General features: G+C 37.4%; 1 protein-coding gene across 4 annotated transcripts in view; it reads left to right on the top strand.

Annotated features, from left to right (window-relative positions):
* Positions 1–27,207, top strand: part of RGS22 (regulator of G protein signaling 22) — a 63,187-nt gene that overhangs the window by 10,837 nt on the left and 25,143 nt on the right. For 3 of the 4 annotated variants that reach the window (XM_059864597.1, XM_059864590.1, XM_059864615.1), the window contains exons 4-16: positions 1,259–1,480; positions 5,272–5,357; positions 7,164–7,347; positions 7,788–7,959; positions 9,021–9,284; positions 9,398–9,635; positions 10,182–10,343; positions 11,247–11,418; positions 13,070–13,146; positions 13,658–13,763; positions 15,598–15,723; positions 17,310–17,411; positions 23,123–23,317. In XM_059864597.1, the coding sequence (XP_059720580.1) occupies positions 1,259–1,480; positions 5,272–5,357; positions 7,164–7,347; positions 7,788–7,959; positions 9,021–9,284; positions 9,398–9,635; positions 10,182–10,343; positions 11,247–11,418; positions 13,070–13,146; positions 13,658–13,763; positions 15,598–15,723; positions 17,310–17,411; positions 23,123–23,317 (2,106 nt within the window). The remainder of the gene's footprint in view (positions 1–1,258; positions 1,481–5,271; positions 5,358–7,163; positions 7,348–7,787; positions 7,960–9,020; positions 9,285–9,397; positions 9,636–10,181; positions 10,344–11,246; positions 11,419–13,069; positions 13,147–13,657; positions 13,764–15,597; positions 15,724–17,309; positions 17,412–23,122; positions 23,318–27,207) is intronic. The other variant, XM_059864606.1, reaches the window with a different exon arrangement.

Below are 27,207 nucleotides of genomic sequence, written 5' to 3'. Positions count from 1 at the left end.
GGGCTTCAAACAGAAGCACCAAAAAAGGTGACACTACCATCATCACTTTGGGCTTCACAGGTGTGAAGAAGAATCAAATTGTTCTGTAGTATATTTCTATGTTGGATGTAGCATGTATTTAACATATTTAGAATGTATATAAGTTATGTCTCTGTGCATACATGTAATATATTAAAAAGTTCAAGGAAATTCAAAATACAGTACTTGAGCAAATAAAATATTCTTATTAAATGCAGAACGACAACTGTTCGTTCTCATTCACAGAGACCAGGTGGGATCCTGTCTGGAACAAAGCCAAAATAAGTTTTGGCACTGGGTTTAGGTATGACCATGGTTTCCTGAGTACCTAAATATATCAGGCCTTGTCATCCAGCTGAGTGCAGAGATGCTTATATACTCTATATAATACAGAGTATATAATGCATGTATGTCCTATATAATCTCCTATTCATAACTGTCATGGGTATCCTCTATGACTTCTGTAAAATCCATCCATATTTTTCCTCTTCATTTCAAGTAAGAGAATTTGAAAGATAGTCTTTCAGGGAAATACCTGATACCAGAGTTTAAAAGATGAAATATGGTTCTGTTTTAGTGTGTACATGTGCACTGGGGCTTTGTGAGTTGACAAGTCACATTTGCATGGCCAAAATTGGAGTTTAGTCCATCTCATCTACTATACAGTATTTGACTGAACTAGTGATGTGTAATAAAATTTGCTACAGGACATGGGTTTTGGTAGTTGTTTGACCTACAAGTAACAGTATGGTGACAAACCTTTCCTACATATGAAAATATTCAGATTGATCCTCCTAAAATGCATCTCACATTTAAAAGGTCAGTTTCATTGCTAATTGCCTTGATTGTTGATAGCAACAAATGGGAGGATAATACTGTAGATGTGATCCTGTACGTGAGTATTTCTCTGTAGGACAGTTACGAAGGTCACAGTTAATTATATATTCTAGACTTCAATGTACTGAATCAATTATTTACATGTGAAAAAGAATGGTCTGTGATCTAGAATGAATTCAATTCTTGACAATTAAGCATTGCTGAGATAAAAAGGGATAAATGCTTTGGAAAGCTATACAGCAAAAACAAGAATGCAGAAAAATTACTATTTCAGGCCCCAAGAGAAAGAAGCCTCATAATGCAATTTTCTATTCTGTAGGATGCCTCTATATGATAAAAAGTAATTTGTTAAATGACAGTTGCCTTATTACAGTATCATAAACTTTCCTAATTTCTTTTGTAGACTTTTGCCCAGCCAGTGAAGTTTAACTCTGATGTTGGGGCTTTTGAAGTAGTTAATTGCGCCCCACCATTCCTGGAAAGCCAGCCGAAAAAAATTCTACATGATCAAAAACCTCCAAGCCCCATTTATGATGTTCTAAGCAAGGAAAAGAATGATGGGCAGCTCTCCAAAATGCACAGTGCTTCTTCAGCCTTCAGTATTGATCCAAATTACAACACTATGGTAAGAATCTTATAGACCCTGAGTTTATAGTTAGATCTTACTGTAGAGATACTGGCAATCGTTACTGTTGTGTTTGGCTTGGTAGCTTGGGAAAAATGTTAATTTATGTTAGGAAAACATAGTGATGGGCCAAATTATGCCCTGTAATGCACATGTGTCTAGCAGACAAGTGAATGGAATTACAGATGCACATCCTGTAGCACAGAATTTTGAAGATTCTGTAGGGCAGGGTTCAGTTGTGTGGTCTGAATACTTTTTAATATTAAAAGAAAAAATATTATGACAACAGTTACTTTACTAGTGATCCCTGGAATGTGCAAATTGACTGAAACTAATGCAGCTCAGTCTTTCCTTATTAATTAATTTCCTTGTGTGGCTATGAGCTCATCTGTGGTCTGGCAACACATAAGTCTCTCTTCCATTAATTCCTAAAGGATTTACATGGTTAGCATCAATTGAAATGGCCAGAAAAAATAATCTTTGGCAAGAAGAGAGCTAAATTAACGGAAAGATGGGTTGGAATTTAGGAAAAAAAAAAAAATCTGGTTTCAGGCTTTCTTAGCCAGTATCAGTTTTGGTATTCTCACCTGCCTACTTCCAGAGCCATCTTCAGCACCAGATTAGGCAGGTTAAAATCAGCAGTTGAAGCATCTTATGCACCTGGGAGAAAACCAGTCGGTGTAATTGGATGTGGGATTTTACCTTTAAGCAACAGGTTTCAAGGACAAAAAATGTGTTTCACTAGGATGCTTGGTTTATTCCTTTTTTTCTTATTTTGCATGGATGTGACTGATGTGTCTTCATTTCCTTTTATTCCAGGCCAGTCTAAGGTGTTGCTCCATTTTTTTCAGTGCCTGCTCAAAATTATGTCACAGCTGGAAAGCTGAGAGAAAAGCAGGGAGTTGTAATAGACCACTGCTTTTCCCAGTATAAGAGTAATGATTTTCAGAAAAGAAAACAGTGTTGAGAGAGGTCAAAAGGCAATGATGTTTAACAAAATTATACTAATGTGATACTGCAATTATCTGCATTTAAACTGGACAAATGATAAAAAAGGACAAGGCTCACAGACATCTCTACCATGTTAAATAATAATTTTCACAAATACTTTGCTTGAGAGCACAAAAGCAGAAGAGCTATTCTTGATTTCTTATTTGCTCTCAGTATTAAACTAAGGAAATGCTGTGTGTTTGTGCAAGTGTGACTTACATTGCTCTCTGGGCTAACCTCTCATCATTACCACTGGGGATGGCCTTTCTTGAGCAATTCAAAGCCATTTCACTAATATTTTCTTCTTTCATGTGGTCTGGAGAAACAGGGCTTCAGTATCATTTAAGATTCTATTTCTTTCCCTGGGATATTTTCCATAGATGGGAAGCATTATAGCCTTTTGAGGAACAGAATGCCTCAGTATCCTTTCTTCTCCTTTTGGGGCGAATGGGTGATATTTCTTCTTAATTTTGATTCCTCCTTTACTTGATGGGTAACTTAGATGCCTCATCCAGTTCAGCTTGGCATCTTAAGTCTGAACTGGAAGTAAATGGCCTGTGTAACAGCTTGCCCCAAATGGCTACTGCAACTACACAGGGTGAAAGAAGTCAGCTGCATTCATTGCACTACAGTGACTGCACCAGGAGAAGCCACCCCAGATCAACTCTATCAAGTAGTTCTGTTCAAATCAAGTAGGATTTGATCTTTCAGTTGTCAGGTGATGCTGTCTGCTTTGCTTTGGCTGCCTTCACACAAACTAAAGAGATTGACACTTGTTATAAATGTTACATTGATTACAAAAAGTGATCATCCTTGAGTGATTACCTTGATTGATCATCACTGGCAGGTTACTTACGAAAAGGAGTTATGGCTGGAAAATCCTAGTAGGCCTTTCAGGCTATGGCCTGAATTTAAACACATTTTGACTAAGAAATACACACAGTGGTATTTTCCTCTGTATTTTTCTTATTTCCCTCTCAGATTGTTACAAATTTACAGATAAGCAAACAGTTTCTTCATGTATGTTTGAACGTTTGCAAATCATTGATATGGAAATAAGTATCTTCTAATCCATAGTCAATATCAATGGTGTGAAATACATTGAGAAAAAAATCTGTGTAGATTTGACTTGTGTAGGACTTGTGTAGAATTGATCACAACTATGGAAAGAAACTGGCTAGCATCCCACATAACTTACTTCAGAGAAACCTCAGTTCAGCAAAGCACTTAAGTATGTTTTTAACTCTAATCAAGGGAAGTTAAACACATGCTTAAACTTAAACACGTGCTAAAAGCTTTGCTGGATTGGGTCCTAGCAAGGTCTAAGGCTGATTGGGTAAGGAAACTAACCAAGGTAACAAACTCCATCAGATTAAATGTAGCATCTTTCTCTGGGGATGGGGAAAGAATAGAAATTTTTTTCCTTCTGATATGACATATAATTTTGTGTACCAGCCATGTACAGACGTGAGCATGTTATGAATCATTCAGATAAAAAACTGGGCTGTAAGTCAGTAAATGCATAAATATTAAATGCCAAAATAAAGAAACTATCTTCTCTGTTTCAAAAACTTGTCAATTGCCAAGAAGAAGCATACACTGGTTGGGAGTAATTACTCTTCATCTCCACAAATTACATTGTATGAGCCACTGCCAACATAAGCTTTCCATATTTTGAAATATTTTCTTCTCTCTAAATGAAACCACCCACTTTCTGAGTAATTCAGATTTTTTTAATCCCCTGCAGATACGTATGAGGCAGAAATAACCCTTGCCCTGAATGGAATATTAGCTCATGGAAAGAAAATTCAAGCTGTGATCTACAAAAACTGGTTACCTGATGTAACAAGTAGTATCCATCCTTGCCCAAACTTCACCTGTTTTTATGGACAAGGGTAGTTACTACGTTCTTCAAAATAATTAGTCTCACCTTCAGTAAAAGGAGAAATGCACCTCAGATGAAGAAAATAGATCATCTTCTAAGAGTGGAAAAAGTACATTATTTAAAAAAATACTAGGAAGGGCTGTATGTAATTTCTGAGGGAAGCAGCTATGGATCGTTGTGGCCATAGTCAGAGATCTTGCTCTTACTTCATTGGAACTAGCTGTCTCACTGTGACTTGCTGCTCAACATTTCCCTTTCACCCCCCAAACTACTCCTTGGAGGCCCTTCTCTTTCTGCTTCAATGAGGCACTGAGGCTTAGACTGCCTGAGCAGAAATTTGTTGTGGCCCCACGTCATGCCACGCGTGGGTTTCCACTATGAGAATTACTGTGTGCAATGCAGTTATGCAGTGGTCTGACATAAAAGCATGAGAGGTGTTAACTAATTGGATTTCTATTTGTTTGATTTTGGTTTAAATATCTAGAGCTTTCTCATTCTGAAAGTACATCTTAATTTAAGGTTCCTTATTGTTCAAATTCTTGAGGAAAAATAATAGCTGTTATTTATAAAATGTGTCAAAGTCAGAAAGCAGCAGTTTCCTGTTGCAGAAAAATTTTGAGCCTGTAATTTTAATTTGAAATTGTGCAGTAAAAGAATGATTCGTACACAGATTATTTCTGAAGAAAAACCACTCATGATTTGTTAGAAAAGTTGAACTCTTATTAGGTGAAATCAGGTTTAGATATTTTTAGCTTTGAATTGGAAAGTAATTGTTCCAGCATAAAGGTGATGTTCCCTCTGCATTTGTTTTCCTGAGACATTGCTTCTGTAGAAGGGGGTTGTAGAGAATCAGTTATGTGGCAAGTAAGTCAAGAAAGTCAAGAATTGCAAAAATTTGGCATTTCTTTTTTAATAGCAACTCGATCAAGAGCAAGTAATTGAGTGGATTAAGAAAGAAAGGCTTCCAGCGTTTCTAGAAAGTGACTGTTACTTTGAATACAGGTATTGCAATCTTTTATACTGTCTTTATAAATTTGTACGTTTTCGTCTTTTGTTTAATTCATCTTGGTAGTATTCTTAAAATGGTTTTGCCCTCTCTTGTCCTGTTTTCTTTATTGTAATATTTTAGTGACCTGGATAAAGTGAAGTTAGTGACTTTTTTCACTCATCATACTGTAATTTTCCCCAACAATGAATTCCATCCTATACTACACCATTACAAAAGGAGTAAGAATGGGATTTACTGATTTCTAAATCTCTGTACCTCAGAGATGTCATGTTAGCAATGCATCTTTTGCTAATCGATATGTAAGCCATATAAGTAGAAGTTTCAAGTCTCTGAAATTTATTTGGAAAAAAACAGGAATTGTTTTTTATTTCAGTTATTAGTTTAGTGTCTTTGGGGCCTCTATCAGAGTTTAGCAAAGTCCTCTGTAGGATGCCATGGCATATCTGGATGATTTACTGTAACAAACTTGCAGTGTTTTTCCAGATGTCTATTCAGCAGATGTTCAGAAGATCTAGTGTGCATTTTTGGGAGGACCTACCTCTATATCCCTTAAGACTGTATCTAGATGCAGATGATTGTAGCATGTTTTAGGGGTCCAAAAGGAGAGGCAGCCTGGAAGTTTGGTTCACAAAACTCATATTTGCTGATTGTAATGGCAGGATAACCTGGAAACTGCGCTTAAGTTCAAGGGGGAAAAGTGTGCAAAGAACAAGCCAACTGTGAGAGTGCTGAATTATGCCTTTTTTAACAGCTTGCTTTACACATATCTGGGCCATGTGAAACAATAGCTTTGATCTTCTGCTATAGCAAACTGATTAAGCAGAGATACCAAGAGAATTGCATAAAACCATCTTTAAACATGTACCTAATTTCAATTGACATCAGTAGTTCAAACTGCTTTCCTGAATCAGAATCAAGATAAGTTCAGATTCTAAATGGAAACTTGTGTTTAAAGATGAAGACACCCTAACCCTGGAAATAAATCCTAATTGATCTCCAATAGTGGGCACAAATAAAACTGGGCATTCACTTGGCTGAAGGCTCAAGCATAGGCTTCATCTTCCCTTCACATGAGTCTTGGTTGGCTTTGTACTTGTTTCTAACTTAACTAAGTTCTGCCCAGTTCTTGGTGCCAGAGCATCCTCAGTGTTGTCATGTCTTTCCTGAACACTTCAAGGTTCACACCAACACTAAATGGCACTGGAGAACTGTTCAGTACTATGGAATCCCCATAGGGCAGCCAGCTGAACACGAGAGTGCCAGCTGTCTTGTTATCAGCTGCAAGTTCCATCAGTGTGATCAGTGCTGTGGCATTCCTGCTGGAAGGCTGCTTCTGTCAGGAACCAGAGGTGTAGTCTCTGGTAGTGATACAGGGTGTCTGCAATCTGGGAGAATAGTTCAATTTTAGTGAACAAAATGTTCAAGGGAATCTTGGCAGGGCTTGGAACTGCAGAGCTACATGCAAAATCCTGAAAGACTGGTAAAGTTTGGTAATGCAAGCAGGGCACTATCTGTGTGCTGGTGAGCTGTGCAGTGGCAGTAGTGGCATTTACAGATGTGACAGCAGTTGAAGGCTGAAATAATACCTAGCTCAGTGATCCTTGTGGGTCCCTTCTGAATCAAGATATTCTATAATTCCATTATTCTATGAAAAAAGCAGATCATGAAGTTCTTTGTAGCCATTTTTTTTTTTTTTACATAGACAGTTTTTTAAAATTGCCAGTTCTTTGGGGAAATGAACTGCTTCTCTGATTAAAAGCTAAAATTAATAATTTTCTTGTCTCAACATTTAATTTCAGACTAGCTAAATTGATATCACAGGTAGAATGGAGCAAGACTGGCATTAATTTCATTATAGATAGTGACTACTCTCCCTGGATAAGGATAAGGAAGCAAAGCCCAAGTTCTCCCTCTCCTGAGGAGGAGGATGACCCTTCACTGACTTCATTGACTTTGAAGAAGTTCTATGTATCACTTGGCGAGGTAAAATAAACATATTTAATGTGTGTAACATCAAGATAGATTGAATTAATTGGGTAGAATTATTGTAACTGAGGTCACAATCTAATGGGACAACTGACTCTTGAATAACCTAGTCTAGTGCCAGAGGGTTGGAAATAAAGGATCTTCAAGGTCTCTTTCAACCTAAACCATTTTCTGATTCTCTAAATAACTTTTATATTCAAAGTTTTTTGAACTTTGAATAGAAGAAGGTCGATGAGTTGTAATACAACTTGAACAGAAGCTCAGCTCATACAAGTACGCTCAGCTACTGTCCTACAGCTCTCTGCGTTGGGAACTATCCTTACAGAAATCTACACAAACAGACTGCACAGAATTCCTATGCACAGTAAGCTGTAGCTCTCAGAAATACTGCAATAAACAGAGAAATTTTAATTGTTCTATGAAACTTCTTTTCCTAGGCTACAGTTTCTCAGGTAAAGGATTGGTTTACGTTGGCAAAACAAGGAGATTCTGTGAAAACTACAGATTCATACATGCATCCTGTAGTTTCTAGTAAAATTCAAGGTACTCACCATTTGCATGGGCAGCATAAAAGAGATGAATCATTACCTGGAAAAGGTCCCCTTCTGGGTAAGTAGCAAAGGTTACTTAGCCCTGTGGTTAAGTAGCAAGGGTTAACAGGGGTATGTAACCAGTGGTTTGTAACACAGCTCAGACTAGATGCAAAGGAAAGGCCTTCTAAAGAATTGTTGCTAACTCCACTTGTTACCTTCTGAGTTATCACATGACATCTGAGGCTTCAGACAGGCATTTGTTTCTTTCCATAGCTACAACATTAAGTGAAAGTTTGAGCTAGTAGCCAAGTAATTTTGTGATAGGAATAGTTTCTTTTCTTACATATTTCTGTCTCATAGAAATCTCTAAGTTTCAGTTGAGTTGTTCTGGGTTTTTTGGGGGGAGAGGAATTCATATGTTTTGAAAGACTTTCTTGTCTGGATTCTTTGGGTATTTGATAGCATATGATTTGTTTCAGCCATCTTCTTAGGGTGTTTATGTTGGGCACTTAAAGGTCTTTTGGCTGCCAATTTTTATGAATCTTGTAAGATGTAATAGTTTGGAATCCTGTCTATCTTCAAATTTATTTGAAATTGTTCGGCAAGTTCCAGAGGTTCTGGGAGAGAAAATACAGATGCACGTATGGACATATACCTCATTGCACAGCCTTGCTTCTGCTTTTTACACAGTAGCAAGAGGAAGAGAAGCCTCAGCTCATATGTTAGGATCTTGCTCTCTCTCCATTCTCAGAGATGTATCTCCCTAATTGCTGTAGGTCCTGAGAAATGATTCTCCGTGTTTCATTTCACAGACCTGCGTCAAGAGGCTGTGACTTTTCTTTGTCAAGTGAAAACAAGTGAAATAGTTAAGAATTAAGAAAAGATATTTTAAATCACACTGATTTTTGTGTTAACATCAACATATTTTGCCATATATAGTTAGGAAATTATGTAATTGAAGAGCAGGGAATCTCTCTGCCATGTTCCTAATCCAAGTGTCTGTCTGTGACAGTGGCTAGCACTGGTTAGATGTGGCTTATTTTCAGAGGAAGTTGAAAAGAATGTCTGACTAGTTAGACAAAGAAGCAGGTTACCTGTCTAAGGAATGCCACAAACAGAGTTTCCTTTCCCCTTCAGGGACAGCATCTGCAAAAGCCCATGTAACCAGTGGGAGGCCCAGAGAGGCTGAGGAGGGCTGCTCGGTGGCCATTGCTGAAACTCTTTCCCACACGCGGTCAAGAGTTTATCTACATCCAAAATGGCACAGTGCAGCAGAAGAGGAAGATGAACAGGGAAGCACAACTTATCAGACAGTGGAAGAATTCACATCAATATCCTCTCAAATTGCAATGAAGGATCCCATTTCAGAGCTGACCCTCCAGTCAGCTGCTGACATTGAAAGTAACGTGAAGTTCCACAAAACAGCCTGAAGTGTTTACACACAAGCGAGCGAATAATGAATTTGCTCATGGTGCTGCAGTCACTCTTTAACCAAAGTTCTTCTCCACTTACAGCCTTGGACTCCAAGGAAGATGTAAGAAAACAAGAAAGCTTAAGTCCAAGTTCTGAAAGTGTTGGGCCAGACAGCAGGGCTGCCTGGTGTATTAGTCATGAGACGTACGACACTGGCAACAGACATGAGTTTGAAAGATTCAAGAAGTTCATCAAAGGAACACTAGGGGAGAGGTACTGGTGGCTCTGGATGGATATTGAAAGACTAAAGGCTCTTAAGAACACTACGAGGCAACAAAGGTACTTCCCACTATTTAACAGTTATTCCCATTGCTTTAATACTTGTAACCTGGATAGATCAATGCAGGTTTTGAGATTTCAGAGTAAATTGTAATGTCTGAGTAAACAGACACAATTAAATGTGTGTCCTGACAAGGTTTGGAGTGACTCTGCTGAAGCTGATAAAACTCTTTTTGCAGAGTCATATTTGCAAGGCTTACATGAAGTCAGATTCATATTATTAAGGCTGTGTTAGAAAGAGATTTGGAAAATAGATGGCAGCAGAAAGAACCTAAAGAATAAAATAAATTAAATTCACAAGTAGGACATCAGTATGACAAACTCCTTTAATGAAAGGTCCTGCTGGATTCAGATAGTCTATTCTACAGCACTATACATTTTGTCTTATACATAACCTGTCTCTAATCTGTGGAAAAAATATTTTGGTTTTTGCCACTTGCAATTAAAAACATGTTGCATGGCAGCAGCTTAAGCAGTAGGATAAATTGTAGTCAGTTCTGTACAGCATTTGATACATGCTTATGTGACTATTTTTGTTCACTGCAGACAACTCAGTAAGATGAAAAAACTGTACCTGCTGAGCAGTGGAGACTATTTCCTCAGTTCAGAAGTGTTGCTCAGACTTGAGCTACTGCATGGAGATCAGTGGAATATAATGCATTTAAGACAGATTCAGCCTGAAGTAGTGAAACCACTACTTCTTTACTGGTATGAAAAAATGGATGGGAAATTAAATTCTATTGTTTAATAAAAGTCCATTTTCTTTGATAAGCCTATTATTTCATGTCACTTATCCCACTGCAATTATTAGAAGCAGTGTCACTGTAAGTACTAGCATATGAATTTTTGGCTGAGCCTAGACTGCAATCTGCTGAGAAGCCTGGTGGATCTGCCTTAATAAGCCCTTGCCATTTTTCTACCAGAGAATCTGAGCTGCTTTGTGGATCTCTGCCTTGGGTAATATTCAATTTAAGTTTAGTCTGCAGGACAGGGAAACCCCTCCAGGAACAGGAGGTTAATTCTGTCCTAACCTGTTCCCCATACTACCCTTCCCAAGTTCTGAGGATGCTCTGTGTGTATGCCATCATGGGATTTAAGCCTGAGACTTTACTGTTCAATGTCTGTCCTACAAAATGCCTTTTACATATTAACAGCTTAAGTGAGGATATAAAATCTAACCTATTTCCAAAATATGGGCTAAATTTTTGAAGGTGTTGTCTCCTCCCCAAGGGGGTTTAACAAATTCCAGGCATAAACCTGGAATTGTGGATCCTCACATGACTTGTGGTCTCTGTCCTGGCCTACAATCCTTTCTTATGCTTTACTGTAGGATGGATGGGGCATACATTCCTGCAGATTGATAGAAGGGCAACTGTTTGTAATGGTGCAGAATTTACAACCTCAGTTTACTTAGATGTAGTTTGGTTTTAGATTTGGAAGCATGCAGTATCTAAACATACCTTTGACACTAACTGATTTTTAATCCTAGGTGCATATAGCACCATGTCTTGGTACAGTAAACAAAATCACTGGAAAAAAAAAAAAAAAAAGCCAAATAGCCCATTGTTTCATTACTTTGGAAAGTTCTACTTATTAGCTTTTTCTCCCTAGGGGTCCCAGATTTTGTGTCACTCATTCAACAGCAATAGATGCTGCCAGTGCAAAACTGAAGTTCTGGCACACATGTCAAGAGAGACCAAGAGTGGACATTGATCCTTTCCCACAAATAGTATCATTGTTGCCATTGACCCAAAAGTCTGACATACCACCTTCCCTTCTTCAGGTAAGTAGGATCACAACATTGGAAAGCAAAGCTTTTTCCTGTCAAAAATAATGACAAAACTCCTTGAATTCAATGGAACAAGAACAAGGTTTATTAGGAAATACTTAGCAAGCTAGTAAATTGAAGATGGTTGCATATAAAAATGCAATAAAATTTCATTATACTTCATGCAAGAAGTTGCTATAAATTGAGTCAAATTATCTTCTCAGTTACACCCTGACTATTTCCTAAGTCCTTTGGATAGATATTTTAGCTGGATGTTCTCAGAACTGCAAAATTAATCTCTAGCAATGCAGCTTCACCACTCAGCCTTGTCTTAATCCAGAGTAAATCTTACAACTTCACTGCAGTTAACCTGGATCTATTCCTCATGTCTGTAAAAAAGGCAGAATTCTGATAATTTTCTATCACTGCAGCCCTTCAATCAGCTACACATGCTTTTTACTTTCTACAGAGGGCCATGAGCCACTCAACAGACCTTTTCACAGTTTATGGCTTTCAGGTGGCCAGTTCAGTTTTGTCACTTTTCTTTCTTGAAAGCCTGAGTGTGAGAGGTAACTGCAATAAAACCCACAGGTTTTCAGCAATACAGTGTTAAGCCTCAGGATACTTGGTACTTGGAGAATGTGGATTGAAATTGTGGTTCCAGTATCAAGAACTGTATAGTCTATGCCACAGATTTGTCAGCACACTCTGTCAGTAACCTCTGTTACTTTAGGTTGGATAGTTTGGGGCTACAATTACTTCCTTTGAAATCTGATTCATGGAGATAATGGAGGAAAACAGTGGGACTGATTTCCTGTTAAGAAGAAACTGGATTCAGAAGCCATGTTCCTGTTGATCATGGCAGAAATGGGAGCAAGAAGCACCTGTGTCTTACAGTGACCAGTTCACAAGGAGTGCTAAGGAGCCAGGACTAGCTGTAGGTCAGGCAGACAGGAATCTGCAGGTTTTCCAGTCCCTGTTGAATTTGACACAAATTAGGACCTGGTGCCATCAACATTCACAGAGTCACCAAATGGCCCATTTCTTGCTCTTATTTTTTTTTTCTATGAGAAATTTGGACTTTTGAATCTTCTAACTACATTGTGCTTGCAAGAGCTTAAAAAAGCTCTGGGTGAATTTCTGAGGGCACTCTGAATGCAATTGGCATTTCCAAAAGGTCAGAGTGTGATTTTGTTCAAAACAATAAGTGATGGTGTGTCAGAATGACCCCTTTCTCTCCCAGTCTGAGTGATTTTATCTCTCTTACGGTGAGCTGACTTAAGATCATCTTCTAAAGTTTCACAAAACATGTTCACTTGCTCTTCATCGGACATCCTCTGTAGTTCTGTACAGTATGCTTGTAGCATATCTCCACCTGTTAAAAATGCATTTTCTAAGCTGTAGTGGTTATTAAGGTATGCTGAAAAATCTTGACAAATATTCAGAAATTTTTGCAACTTGCCATTTTACATATTGTGATTGACAAGGAAGAATACTCCTGGAAACTCTTGACTGTTTTTGACTACTCAATGAGAACATGTTAAGAAAACACAGTAGTGGAAAAATAATCAGCATTTCCTTATTTTTCTGTAATGTCTTTTACAAAAGTAGAACAAACTGACCAACAACTTTATTAAAACTAGCTAAACCAAATTTCTCTTTGAAGAGATCATCAGGATTACTACCTACTCTCACAGGAAGTCAAATTCTCCAAAGGGATGATATTTCTAGCAGTAGAATACGGTAAGTACTAAAGTCCCTTGTGTATCTTTCTGCACAGCAATATACCTCAAATATTTATGAAAGTATTTTAGATTCTACTGTTTTCATTAATACTTTAATACAATTATCTGCTTAGTGAAGCCCAGTTATGGTACAGATTGTTTGTATGGAGAATTCCTCCCTGGCTGATTAGTTTCTTGCTTGTTTATGCCACAACTCAAAAGAGTTTATTTCCCCAAATACAAATGTTTTCTCTTGTATAATAGTCAATATTCTATATATTCATATTCTTTTAAGCTGTCACAAATGCTAACCCTCAGAGTCATGCTATGCCAATGTTTTCCACAGGGCAATATCAAAAAGGTATTCTTCTACATTTTTTTTTCATTGTAAATTTAAACTCCATGTAATTTTTCCTCTACTATTCACTTTATCATTACAACAGTTTTTGCCCCTTCTTAGTAATTTACTCTATAAGCAGCCTTAGATTTTTCTTAAATATGTATTGAAAAGTTTTTTGTTTGTGATCCAGGCCAATGTCAGTGAGCACAGACATGATTCATAGCTTAGCTCTGGATGGGACCAAATATTCAGAATACCAGGGTCATAGAAAATACACCTATGCTGAGCTTCTCCATGTAAGTATGACTTGAAAATATTAGTTGTCTTGAATTGTGGGTTAAAACACTTTATTCTACAGTATGAAGTAGTCAAAAATGGGGAGAACTTGGTTTAATTTTATGAATGTCAATTCTTTATGCAGAGGTATCATCAGAATGTCAGCATTTTCTCTGTTATATCTGTCACCTATTGGATAGGAAATCATGGCACACACAGAGGTTTATTTTCACTAGAAAGTGTTGATCTTCTCCATAGTGACCATGTGTTCAGTAGGCTATGGTGGAAAACTCTCTAGATAAATGTTCAGTGGAATCATTGCCTAGGAAAGTATATCAGACTTACAGTGAAAACTGAATCTGCCTTAGAAAGTCATTAAAATTATAACGTTCATAGAGGAAGATGGTTCATTTGTACAATCCCTCTTTATTGCTTGTATACTTCATTCTTTTCTTTGTTGAATTATTGCCTGCTAAGCAATAGTTGAGCAAACCTCAGGAGAGACAGGCTGCACAGATGAGCCTTTTCTCAATAACTGTTAAAATGCTGACAAATCAAACATATGAGATGTCAACATCTGGCAATCTAAAATATATCCAAAACCTTTCTTGTTTGTGGAATGGTCCCAAAACAGCCTGCTCTTTCATGGAGGTATTGATACCCATAGCCTTACAGCTGAAAGAAAAAGACCATTAAGAAATCTGGGCCCACCAACATGTGCATGGAGTTTGTTGAGCACATGCTTGTTTGTTTTGCACTTCAAAATCAACTTTATTTATTACTTCACTGCATTCATTTTACTTTGTTGTTTTTGACAGAAAAAAAAGGTTAGTCTTTGCAATTAGGGGATATTTACAGTTAGGAATGTATATTCAGCAAAAGTTCACACCATGAACTATTAGTTTTTACATGTCATATGCATTTTCCCTCTTAGTGACAGAAGAAAATATCATACATTTACGCTGGTTAAACTGGAGCCTACAGTCAAGACCTCACAATTTGCCTTCACAAATGTGATGCAAAGGGGAATGCAGGGATTCATAGTTTAACTTCATATTGGGGAGGGAGATCTTCCTACTCTGCTTCAAAAGTGTGGTTGCCTCCATCCTTGTTACTATTTGGAGAGAAGCTGATTGCCAGCCAGGTACCACACTCATCTGCTTCCACTTCTGCTATCAGAGACAGCAAATCAGCCATAATTTCTCTCTTGTGATCATCAGAAGCTAATTTACTTACAGAAGCCTCTTCTGGCTTCTCTGTGAGCATTGACAAAATGGATATATTCTTCCTCAAATGCTCTAGGAGCTAGCCGTGGTAATGAGCATGGATTTCTGGCTCCATAAATTGCTTATGATTTTGTTTCTCCTGTCAGTGGTGTAACCCCAGAAGATGTATCTTTTGTTCCATAATAGTTAAATGTTTTGAATCTTGACCAAATAACCACCTCTTAACTTCTCTTAATTCAAAACACAGTAGCCTGAGCTGAGACAACCCTTGACAGCTAACTGATGTTGTTGAGTATCACTGGAGTTCCCCAGAGCTAAAGACTTAATGACAGAATTAAGGCCAGATTTGTTTTTCTGTTTTGAGGAACCACCTATGGGGTGCTATAATCACTTAGCTTCTCTGCATGTCTTCAGTCATCAGATTTATTCCATTGGATGTGAATATTTAGTAGGAAAATGGTATGAAGGGCCATGATCAATTGCATATGTAGTAGAAAATGGAGTCTACTTCCTTGGGATGAAGATACTAATTGAACACACTTCATGGCCCTCCTTTGCAATGTAGTGACATTTGAAAATAATGAAAGCCTGTTATTCCTTGCTGTATAACTATGTTTTATTTGTCCAGGGGAAAAGTGTTGCTAGCAGTGTTGTCTTCAGGGGATCAGGAATTGAAAGCATGCTGCAGTCTCTTTATTTGGAGAACAGAGCAGGCTACTACTTCACACAATTCTGTGAGAAGTCAGGGAATAAGGTATGAATATTTTCCTACTCTGTGATAATTTAGTCCACAATTGACTGAATGCCAAGTTATAGGGGGCTGCCAGACTGAAAAAAAAAAAAAAAAAAAGAAATGGAGAAAGAAAGATTGATGACTGGATGAATTATTACTTGTGAGACTTCAATCCCTCAACAACAATAAACTGTTCATGTATATATGCAAACTAATGACAGGTCTTAACCAAGCTGTCAGATTCTTACTGTCTCAAACCCATTGGAATTCTTATTGTACCATCTGGGATAAAAAAAAGAGTACTAATTTTTAAAGGTTAACCTTTTACTTGGCAGAAAAAAACGAGGCCTTTGCCCACAAAAAATGTTACTTAAAAATATGGGAAACCTGCTGTGCTAGTACTGAAAATAATCTGATTTCTTCTTACTTTTTGGGTTAGTGATGTCCAAAATCTTCAATATTTTTAAAACTTTCTTATGCTTCCATGAATCTCCTTGTATTTCTGAGACACACAATACTATTTCTTCTATGTAGTCAGCAGATGTATCATTCATTGCTTGGTGTAAATTGAGGATTGAATTGGAACAGTTTATGAACATTGAGTTAGTGTTTAGTGGCTTTGTAGAAAAATTGAGTCTTTAGGGGAGGTTTGAATGCAATCAAGATGGACATCTGTTTCACCACTAGCACAACCCAGAATCCATGAGCAGTAGCTGGAAATGCCTCTGGGTTCTAGAAGGCAAGATCTAATGTTTCCAAAGCTAAATACCTTCAGCTAAAACCATCAAGTGTGTATAAAAGAAATCTAAATGAAAGAAACTTATTTTTCCATTGGAGATAGGCAACCATCCAAGTGTCTCTAGCCTTTCCAGGTGCCAGGCTCCTTTCATAATTATTTGCCTAAAGTTTTCTCTTCAGCTGTGAATCCTATTTCACTCATGTTCCAGGCATGGAAGGCTACAGTTTGTGGAACAAAGTTTCCTACCCCTACCTTTTTGGAATACATTCTTTATTGGTTAGTGATGGCGGTTTCAGGGTATTTTTAAGGTCTAAAACCCAGAAACACATGATTAAAGCAGAGGACTGGGAAAAGATGTGGACTTCTGAAAGATCTTTTGCTGTTTGTTTGAATTTATGAAATGAGGCCAAGACTCTGGGGCTCAAGTCTCAGAGATGCTTGTAATAAAAATGTAATGATAATCCCAGTACAATATGTCAAGTACACAGTATTTAATTATTTTGGTTTTTGCTGCAAAATGCTATTTTGCCATGGCACAAACTCTGCATGTCCATTATCAGCATCTCGTGTTTAGCACTGGCTTTATGCCACTGAAATGTGGTTACTCTTTAAATGTTAACTACAATGTTAACGATTTTAGTGGCCAATTATGCATAAAGGATACAATAAAAGATAGAGTATCACTGTGATGATGCTATGAAATATGTTGTTCTTCTGCCAGGATGCAACAGAAGATTAAATCCATTTTAAATTGAGCTTGATTTATGATGACCCCAAGGAGCGAAATAATTACTTGCATTGGAAAGTCAATTTTTTATAAAATTGTGATATTTGGGTAGCAATAACCTACAATATTTTTCATCTCTAGTTGTGGAAGAACTGCGTGTACTTTTGGTTCGACCTACAGGCTTATCATCAGCTTTTTTACCAAGAAACCCTTCAACCTTTTCAAATATGCCAGCAAGCTCAAGTAAGTTGTAAATAATGTGGGTTTTTTTTCAAAAATACATTTATTAGTTTCCTTCACAAATGCATTTGTTCAGTGTAAAGACTGAAAAAAAGATAGAAAAGTTTCCAAAACTTGACAACACACACCAAAGTAAATCTGTGTTGTGGGCAATAAAAGAAGCTCTTTGGATTGTTTCCATGGAATTTCTTGATTCAAACATTAAACATGCATACCTTGATTTCCAAGCTCTGCAGCCTGTTCCCAGTTTTATCTATTATACTCAGTTTACCTAAACTCCCCTTTGCTACACTGAGTCATATTTGGAAACTGTCTGCTTAGTGTTAACATCAGAGATAGTATTTTTTCTAAACCAAGTAATTGTGCTGAACCTTTCCTTCTATCTCCTATGTGGGTTAGAATTGCAGATCTCATAGTACAGACCTCAGATAATGACCTCAATAATGAAAAATTATTTTTGTTAGCCCTGTCCAATTTTTATGATTGTCAGGGCATCATTATTATATTTACCATGGTTGTCATCCCCCTAAATAGATCTTTAGACCCTCATTTAATGTTAAGTGGAATTGATATTTCCTATAAAAGAGTATTTTAATTGAGCATGCACTTAGCCCACAGTGGTGCTGAAGGCAGAGTAGATTGATTCCATCAGGGAAAGAAACTGCAACCTTGTGATATCATTAGAAGAACTATGAGGAACTTTTAAAATCACTTTGTAAAACTTTGGTCTGATTTTCCTCTCTAAACCTTGTGTAGGAGTATACCCTATCAACATATTTCAATATATACTGTAATAGAGCAAAACTACTTCACATATCATTTCAACAAATATCTGTGGAGGGCAGGTGAGAGTAATCTCTTTATATGACATGTTCCTGAGTATCTGGACATTCTTGAAATTGTCTTTTCCATCTTGGAGGTTTTACTGGGAAAATAACAGAAGTTTGCATATTTGTCCAGAAGTCTCATCTAAATCAGTGTTGTTTGTACAGAAACTCCAAGCAGAGGCCAAGGCATGGGTTCCTCCCTCTCCTGTCTCATACTGGGTAAACTAAACTGTTACCCTATTTGGCTATTTTCCCCTATAGCTCTTCTTATGGCCTGAGGCTGTGGGCAACTGAACATCCCCTTAAGTCTGACTGTCTCCTGCATCTGTCCATGCCTGAGTGTGGCTGGGGACCTTCTCACAGCAGATACACATTAGATGACCATATCTAATCTGTATCACTATTTTCCTATGTGTTTTATTGCAGGCCAAAGCTTACCTTATAATCTCTGATGGTTTTCATTTTGGTTTCATTTCACACCAGTTTACGTTCTTTTTCTAGTGGATGCATGGCTGAAAATTTAAGGCCCGGGTCTTTTTTACTAATCTTATTTCCAGTGTTGGCCTGGTGGTGACAGCAGAACATCGTGCAATCAGTGTTACCAGGCAATTGCAGACAGTACATACACATAGCCATGAAAGTAAATACATCAAAACTAAATATGTGAAACTGTTCCATTAGCATAACTAACAGCTGAAATGTAACATAACAAATCAACACATGTGCTGCAACATTTGGTATCATTCTCAAGCTTGCCTTTTAAGGCTGCAGAAAAATGATACTTGTTTTCATTGGAACACCGTAAAGAGTCAAGCTGCAACCAATCTTCAGAGTCTGCTTACGGAAGGGATGCCTTCCCAAATTCTGCACTCACCTTTGGCACAAGAAGATAGTCACTCCAAATACTCCTAAGAGAATGTGAATCAGATTCACATGACACATTTTCATATATATTTTACTATTTATTACAGAAAGAGACATGAAGAGACAAACAGTGTTCCAAATGTGTGTTGCCTGCTTCCTGTTAGAAACAAGAACAAAACTTGATTGCTGTGTATCTGCTACTCATTGTTTCATTTGTTAGGCATTGCTATTTCAGCTTTATGATAGAGTAATAAAATGCTTTCCAAGGTATATATGCATTCACCTGGGGAAAGAAACTACAGTGAGAATGAAATCTGATGGATAAGAATAATGACAAGTACTGGTAATCATCCAGGAACATACACGTTTATTCACTGTAAACATATGAACATGAGTGTAAAACAATTTGAAAATAAAACCGATAAAGAAACAAAATGTTGGGGTTTAATTTTTAAAAAAGTTATTTAGAAATAGAAAATTTAATGCAGTTGTGGGAAATACAACATTTTAATGCTAGAATCAATTTAGATAAAGGGAGTCTTCATTACTGTGGACTTTTACGGTCAGATACAAGATTTATGTTAGTGGGAAGTGATGATGGAGGTTAAGGCAGTTTAGCCTCTCTGTTTAACACCAGCCAGTGCATTGCATGCTTCCATCTCATCATTCTGCCAAGCAGCTGCACAAGGCGCTCGTTTAGATCAGAGCAATATCCATTCCTTTGGGCAGCAGTACAAAGCACTTGGACTTAAATCTTTCTCACATTTCTTGCTTCACTCCAGTCATTCTGAAATTGCTTATCAAAGCCTTCTCATCTGGGGATGAATTCACACCAGAACCCAAGGCCTGTACAATCCCTGATTTGGAAAGTCATAAGATGAGGCCAAAGTCTTAATCTGAATTTTCTAAGCATTTTGTATAATCAGGTTTGTGCAATTGTAAGTAATTCCAATATGCAAACTGAGCAAATTTCCAGATAAGGTTTTGGGTTCAATCCATCACGTATTTACATTTACAGGAAAATTTATAGCTGGCAGTTAGAAAAAAATCTTGTGTTTTTCAATAGGAACAAAACAATGAATCAACAAAGTTTGATATGCACTTGGTGTCCTACACTTCAGATTTTTGTATGAATTTGTTAACCTACAAGTTAATTTAATGTAATTTTTCTTGTTCATCCCTTAGGAGATTGACCAATATAATGGTTTCAATATTCCACTCTCTGAGAATGAGAAAATCTCAGGAATTCCATGACACGGGAATAAAAGGAGGCTATGATAATTACTTTTTATAAAATATGTCTTTCAAACTGCATTGCCCAGTGTTGAAGGCTGCGAACAGACACTTTTCCTCTTTTTTGACATGTCTAGAACTCTTCTCAGTTGTTTTTCCTGCAATCCTTGCAATCGAATCTGTGCAGATCTACAGATCCACCTAAACTCTGATGCAAGTGACGCAGGGATGAAGCTGCTACTCATTTCTCTGCTATCTGCAAGTGCATGTATTCACTTACTTGGTCAAATACCATTGCAGTGGATTCTTATGAGAATTTAAGTAAAAAGATGCCAAATCCTCTGACACTGCAAATGTGCATCCTTCATATGAAAAGGCCATAATGATTACACCACTGAGAGTTTGGTTCTTTGAGTTTGGCAAAGTGCATTCCTCTAGCTAGCTCAACCACCTTTGAATTTCTGCTTCACGTGCATTGCCTGCCCTAACTATTGGTTCTGGAGACAAATATCTGTCCTTACTATGTTCTGGTTTTGCAAGCGCAATTATAAAGAACTGGGAGCAGCTCTGCAGGTAGAGCAGCCTACAAAGACAGTCCCTAATGTGGCAAAATATTACAACAGTGCTGGTGTGAACAGATTGTCAATAGCTTTTGGTCAACACTTCTTTGTCTGGACAATTTCTGACTTGGTAGGCTGACATTTTTTGCCATCTCTAAAGAAGAGTAGCAAATATATTCAAGTTAACAAAATCATAGGGGAAGGGAATTCCAGCCAAGAAACTAGTGGTATGTTTGTTTTTATTTTATTCTTAAAACTATACTCAAATGATCACTCACTTAAGGAACCAGGTTAATTTGTGCTAAAATATTGAGGCTATCTTTTTGAAGCTTTTTACTAATTTACAGATCCCTTGTGTGCTAAGTTGTAACAGGTGGAGCAATGTAGTCCTAATGACAACTGAAATTGTTAACCACTTTTTAAAGAGGCTGTTTTAAAGAAACTGCATTGGACTTGGCCCTTCTAATCTGGCTAATTTTATACATTAAATTGTTTTGGATCAGACTTAACATGATGTAACTGAAACTTTCCTAGTGTTAGGGTTCTTCAAAGTAACTTTCAACATTTGAAATCACTGTGAATCTAATTAAAGCTGTTAAATTTAAATGTACCTGGGGATTTACTGAGAAGGGTTTAATTTAGGAGAAATGTGGTCTAGCTTTCAGGTAAGACTCTTCCTATGGATATTCTATTTCTCTTACACCTTGCACCTGCATATCCTTATGAAAACAATAGGCACAGTAGGCACAAACCATTTTTGTTTGCATTGAAAGCGTAGAAATGTGGAAAGAGTGTAGAATCCTGCATACACAGTAAATACAGTAATCATAACGAGAGCTAAGTGGAGGATGGATGTCAGCCATCATAGCCCTATATTCCTCAGTGACCTAACACCTGGAGAATCTAAAGGGTTTGTTTCAAATTGTAAGGGTCCAAAATAATGGGGATATACTCTATTACTGTTGCAGTTTGAAAGAGAGAGTCTAATAAATCAACATTTAATTTAAAACAAAAAGAAACATTATTTAATGTACTCAAACATTCTGCCCTTGTGCTTGAAATCTAAGCACACCAGTGTTTTATTACTGCTTGAACACAGAGTAAACATATTCTTTTCTTCTCTTCTATTGCTTTGTACATCTGCTAGTTACAGCTGGATTTTAGCAACATAAGGAAAATGAGAATTAAAAGAATCCTGAATTCTTCATTGTCAAACCTGTGTGATAATAAATAGTGAAAATGGACTTGTCAATGATATCCTAGAGAAAAATTCTGATTTGTGCTGCTAATCTGGTCCCTGACTGTATGTTTGAAATATAGTTAGACTTTCACAATATGAAGAAGAGAAAATATTTATAAGGATATGAAATATATTTTGGCAGCATCTTTTTTTTACTTGAGTTCCTAGCTGAAGTCAGAATCATGAAGTTTTAGAAAGCTATTATGGAATATATTTTTCCAATATATTCCTGGGAAAAAAATGTTTTACTCTGAGTTTTCTATGTTCATTTTCATATCATCTTTAACAAAATATTTAAAAAACAAGAGTTTTGCATAGGGGATTGTATAAAAAAAAAATTAAAAATTTCTCTGTGCTTCAAGGATGAGCTGTTAGGGAGAAGGAAATACCCTCCAGGTTCAGTTTTCTGCTCCTTGTACATGTTTCTGCTCCTTGTAATGGCAAACTCTGTGCTTCAGATAAGAGACACATTGTGATTCTTGTTTTGGTAAGGCCTTAGACCTTAGCTGTGCAGTGGTATGTCCTGCATGGATCCTGTACAGTAATAAGAGTCTCACCATTGTCAAAAAACTATCAAAAAGAACCTCCACACAGAATGAAATCATATAAATTTTCATTAATTTTAACCTCAAATTTACAAATTACCTCTCTTAGAAGAAGTAAGATGCCTTCACTTGTTGGCCCAGCATATATTCTGCAAAACAACAGTGTGACTTCATGAGGAGTGCAGTTGCTGTAATAATTGTGGTTATCTGAATCTAAGTATCAGCCAAATATATCCAAGTGAAAATTGCATTAACCATTTTAATGAGTAAGAGTAAAAATGGCAGGAGGATCTATTGTGTCAGTTACTGAATTTTGAACTAATACTAGTTCTGAACATGCAGCAGGGCAGTGAGGGACAAATGTGCATTCATTCTCTCCTTCAAGGGTCTGTGACCATTGAAATGTATGATGGCTAAGATACAGTTTTCTTCTCTTTTATTGTAGTTCCTTTATGCAACTTACATTGCTCCATCTGCCAGTATGGACACTGGACTTCATCAGAATAAGAAAAATATGATTTATCACAAAATTGACCCAGCTTTTGAGGACCTTTTTGACCCAGCAGAAGAACACATCCTCACTGTTTTGCTGGAACCGTGGATGAAGATGGTGGAAGAAGACAAATACGCTTATAGAAAGGTAATACATGGATGACACCATGAAAAATTCTTATTTCAGGGAAGAAAATCACAAGATCATTCACATGAAACCCTGTTGTATTTATAATTCAGAAAGGATAAGTATTACAAGATGTTTTACTTACTCCTTACTATCCTGATATGTGGAAATAAGCTGAGCTTCTTGTGGAGAGCAGACTTCTCATCTGAAAGGGAGCTGTGGGCTTCATAGGCTCCTTGGCCTGTGAACTGGGGAGAAACACATCTTGCTATGGTAAAATTTATCTTTGCACTCAGGAAGTTTCATGTTTCTGCAATTGTACCATTGACCAGAAGTAATTTTTTTTATGACGGATTGCCCATAAACACTCTGTATTTTTATTGATAAGCACATAGTAAAGTGGTTTTTTAGATTGTCAGTGCAGTGACAGTAGGTATTTCATGTGTTTAGAATTTAAGTGCAGTTACTGCTTAGCATAGTGGAAATGTGACATGGTGATTCAGCTGTATTTGTCCCAAACAAATACAGCTGAATTTGCTCTGAAAAAGTGGCTCAGAGGTGTACTCAGTTCTAATCCCAAAATGTTCTGAAAACTTGAATTGAGCATGCTTGTGGAGGTCAGAGGAAATGGCTGCAGTTCTGACTGTGCCTCTGGCCAATAACAATAAGAAATGGTGATGACAGTGGTGGATGCTGCGGCTCTCTGTTCTTTGCAAACTTATGTGGATGCCATGGGACAGGGAGAGAGAAACGGCAAGCGTTTCTCACAGCGACTTGTGAGAAATTTTAGGGAGCTGTAAAGATGCGATAACCGTTGACTATAAACAATTTGCAGGTTCTGTTTTTTCTACCTTGTTTTTCTGTTCCTCTCAAGGACAGTGCGTGAGAAAGATGTTTCTGTTAGTTAGCCAATAGAATAGAATCCATCGTACCACTCTATAAAAACCACGCAGTTCTTTTGAATAAAGTCCTTCCTCACCTTTGCTACGATCCTGCCTCTCGCCTGTTCCTGCCCTGACCCCGGCGCATGAGTGACAAACTTACCTACAAGTTGCTCACTGTAGTTCAAAGTCCTTCTGGGTGCCACAATATGAGAAAGATACAAAGCTCTTGGAAAGTGTTCAGAGGAGAGCTATGAGGGCGTGAAGGGCCTTGGGGGGAACCCTACGAGGCCTGAGGTCACTTGTTTGGCCTGGAGAGGAAGAGAGAGCGGTGGTCTACAGGCACCAGTCTCTTCTCTGGTGCCCAGTGATAGGACCCAAGGGAATGGCCCAAAGTTGTGTCAGGGGACGTGTAGATTGTATATTAGGAAAAGTTCTTTCACCCAGAGGATGGTTAGGCACTGGAGCAGGCTCCCCAGGCCAAGCACCAAGCCTGACAAAATTCAAGAAGTGCTTGGACAGTGCTCTTGGGCACATGATGTGACTCTTGGGGATGGTGCTATGCAGGATCAGGAGCTGACTCAATGATTCTTGTAGGGCTCTTCTAACTCAGGATGCTCTATGATTCTAATTTCAAGTCTTTAGCATCTCTCTCTTGGATATAGAAGGAGAAACTTACAGTGGAAAATCAGGAGAGAGAGGGCAGAAGTTGGTTCTTGTTCCTGTTTTTCTTCACTATGAGGTTAGATGAAGCATCTCCAATTTATAGGAAATATCATCACTTATTGATGACACTTCTGTCAGCTTGTAATAACATTCCCACATTGTCCCCTGCAAAATATTTTGAAATGTCTTTTTTCGGAAGTTTTGTAGTACAGTCTATTTTTGGTTCTGTATCATGCATGAATGTAAGAACAACTAAATGAATTGATACCTGAAATCAAAGTTGAGAATGGTCTTCTAGCCGGTATTAAACATTTAAGAACAGAGTATAAGAACAGAAAAAAGACATACAGCCATCTTCAGCACTTTGCAAACAAGAAAGTTCATGGATCAGGGTCATATCCATATTTTTGATTGTAATAGTCTTTGAGGAGATTTTTTTCCCGCCATGAGTTTCTGTAAAATGTATCTTGAGTGATGTATCTTCAGCCTCACTGTAGAAGTGGGTTTCATGGTTTAGTCATACAATAGGAGAAGAAAATGCATATCTTGATTTATTTGCAAACGCCTCCCTGATAATTTCACCTGGTGCCCTAGTTTTGTATAACAGAAGGAACAAGTGAACAATCATTATCTTGTCCTATTCTCAATGTTATGCTTTTACAAGTTTCTCTTATATCCCAGTTCAATTAGATCTCCTTGAAACTCAAGAATCCTAGACACTTTGACGTCTCCTCCTCCTATAAAAGGTGTTCCATACCTTTGTTGCACTTATTGCCCCATCTGTAGGTGTTATTTTCTTTTCTTTTGATGAGATGCAAGCAATACTCAAAGTCTGGATGCACTAAGGATTATCCAGTGGCAGAACCATGTTTTCTGTGGTGCTCTTTGCCCATTCCTAATTGTCCCTATCATTCTAATTGCTTTTTGACTCCTGGTGAACTTTGAGTGGATGTGCAAAATGTAAGCTAATAGCCATCTGCAATGATTCCAAGATTTCCTTCCCAAGTAATAACTACTAATGGAAAGCCCTAATTTGGAGCTCACTGGAATGACTTAATGTTTATTATCGTTGAATTCAGCTGGCCTTTTATCACGCAGATGCTAAAGTGTCCTGCTATCCTGCAGCTTTTCACAGTCAATTTAATTTTTTGCTCTGTGGAATCATTTTGCAAACTTGGTTGTCTCCTCACTCACCTCTTTTCCAGATAGTTTCTGAATGTTTAAAAAACAACCTCAGTGCAGGCCCCTGTGAGACTCCAATAGGAACCCCACCCCATAATGAAAGTTATTTATTTCTTTGGTTTTGATTTTCTACCTTCTACTTAATTCACAAGGGGACTTTCCCTCTCATCCTGTGATAACATAATATCCTTTAGAAGTTTTGAAACTTTGAGAAACTTAGTGAAATGAAATATAGTAATCCAAACACATCTGTAAAATATTTTCTTTACTTTTCAACGTCTTTTCTAACCTTTCAGATAAATTATTTTTTCTGAACTATTTCAGCTATAATTCTTTATGACCTGCAGTGCACCTTGGAATTGACTGATACTTTTCATGAATCTGAAATGTTAAGTTATTTCTATCTGGCTAGTTTTAGTCTTTTGTAGTTGGGTATTTTCTGTGCGTCCTATCTGTAAGGGCTGTCTAGAGTCTATTGCCAGTCCTCACTGAGTCAAATCATCAGCACAGCCGAGGGTTCTCATACATTGTTTTTGCATAAAAAGGAGTCTGCTTTAGAGCTCTCTGTTTTCACTGCTTCTAGTGAAAAGCAAGAATTGAAGAGATATACTTTTCCTTTCAGTTAATATGTGTGTCAGTTTATATCTCCTTGAGTTAACCACAGGATAATCTATTGCCCTTTCAATTTGGAGGATGTGTTCCTTTGCAAGTGAGTTTACGTGCAGACTTCTCAGTGCTCTAATAACACAAAGATCTTAATCTGAGCTCAAAAAAACAACAAAATCCTTTTGACTGCACAATACAAGTGTTTGTGAAGAGTTACAATACACAGACATTAAACGACCTGTTCTAGGAGGGACTAGAGTCTCTTTGTACTAGGTGCAGGCTGATAGTTAGGCACACTCCTTCCCAAGCACAAAGACAACATCTGCTTTGTACTTTGTTCAGTCCCTGGCTCTACTCTTCCCCTTTGTTCTACTCTATATCAGGACATATTTGGCCCATAATGAAACAAGATATTTTATCAAGAATTAGGTGAGTCCAAAATTGTTCATTTGGGACATGTTCAATATATATATATATATATCTATGTTTTTTCTTTAAATGAAACATGTAATCGAGAGAGCTTCTTTTTACTGTTGACTCTCATTCTGCCTTTGTCTGCTTTCTCTTCAAACTTTA

Source organism: Haemorhous mexicanus, chromosome 1 (assembly GCF_027477595.1).
Source record: "Haemorhous mexicanus isolate bHaeMex1 chromosome 1, bHaeMex1.pri, whole genome shotgun sequence".
Taxonomy (NCBI): Eukaryota; Metazoa; Chordata; class Aves; order Passeriformes; family Fringillidae; genus Haemorhous; species Haemorhous mexicanus.
The sequence above is the reverse complement of the archived record's forward strand: the minus strand, read 5'-3'. Positions and strand labels throughout refer to the sequence as shown.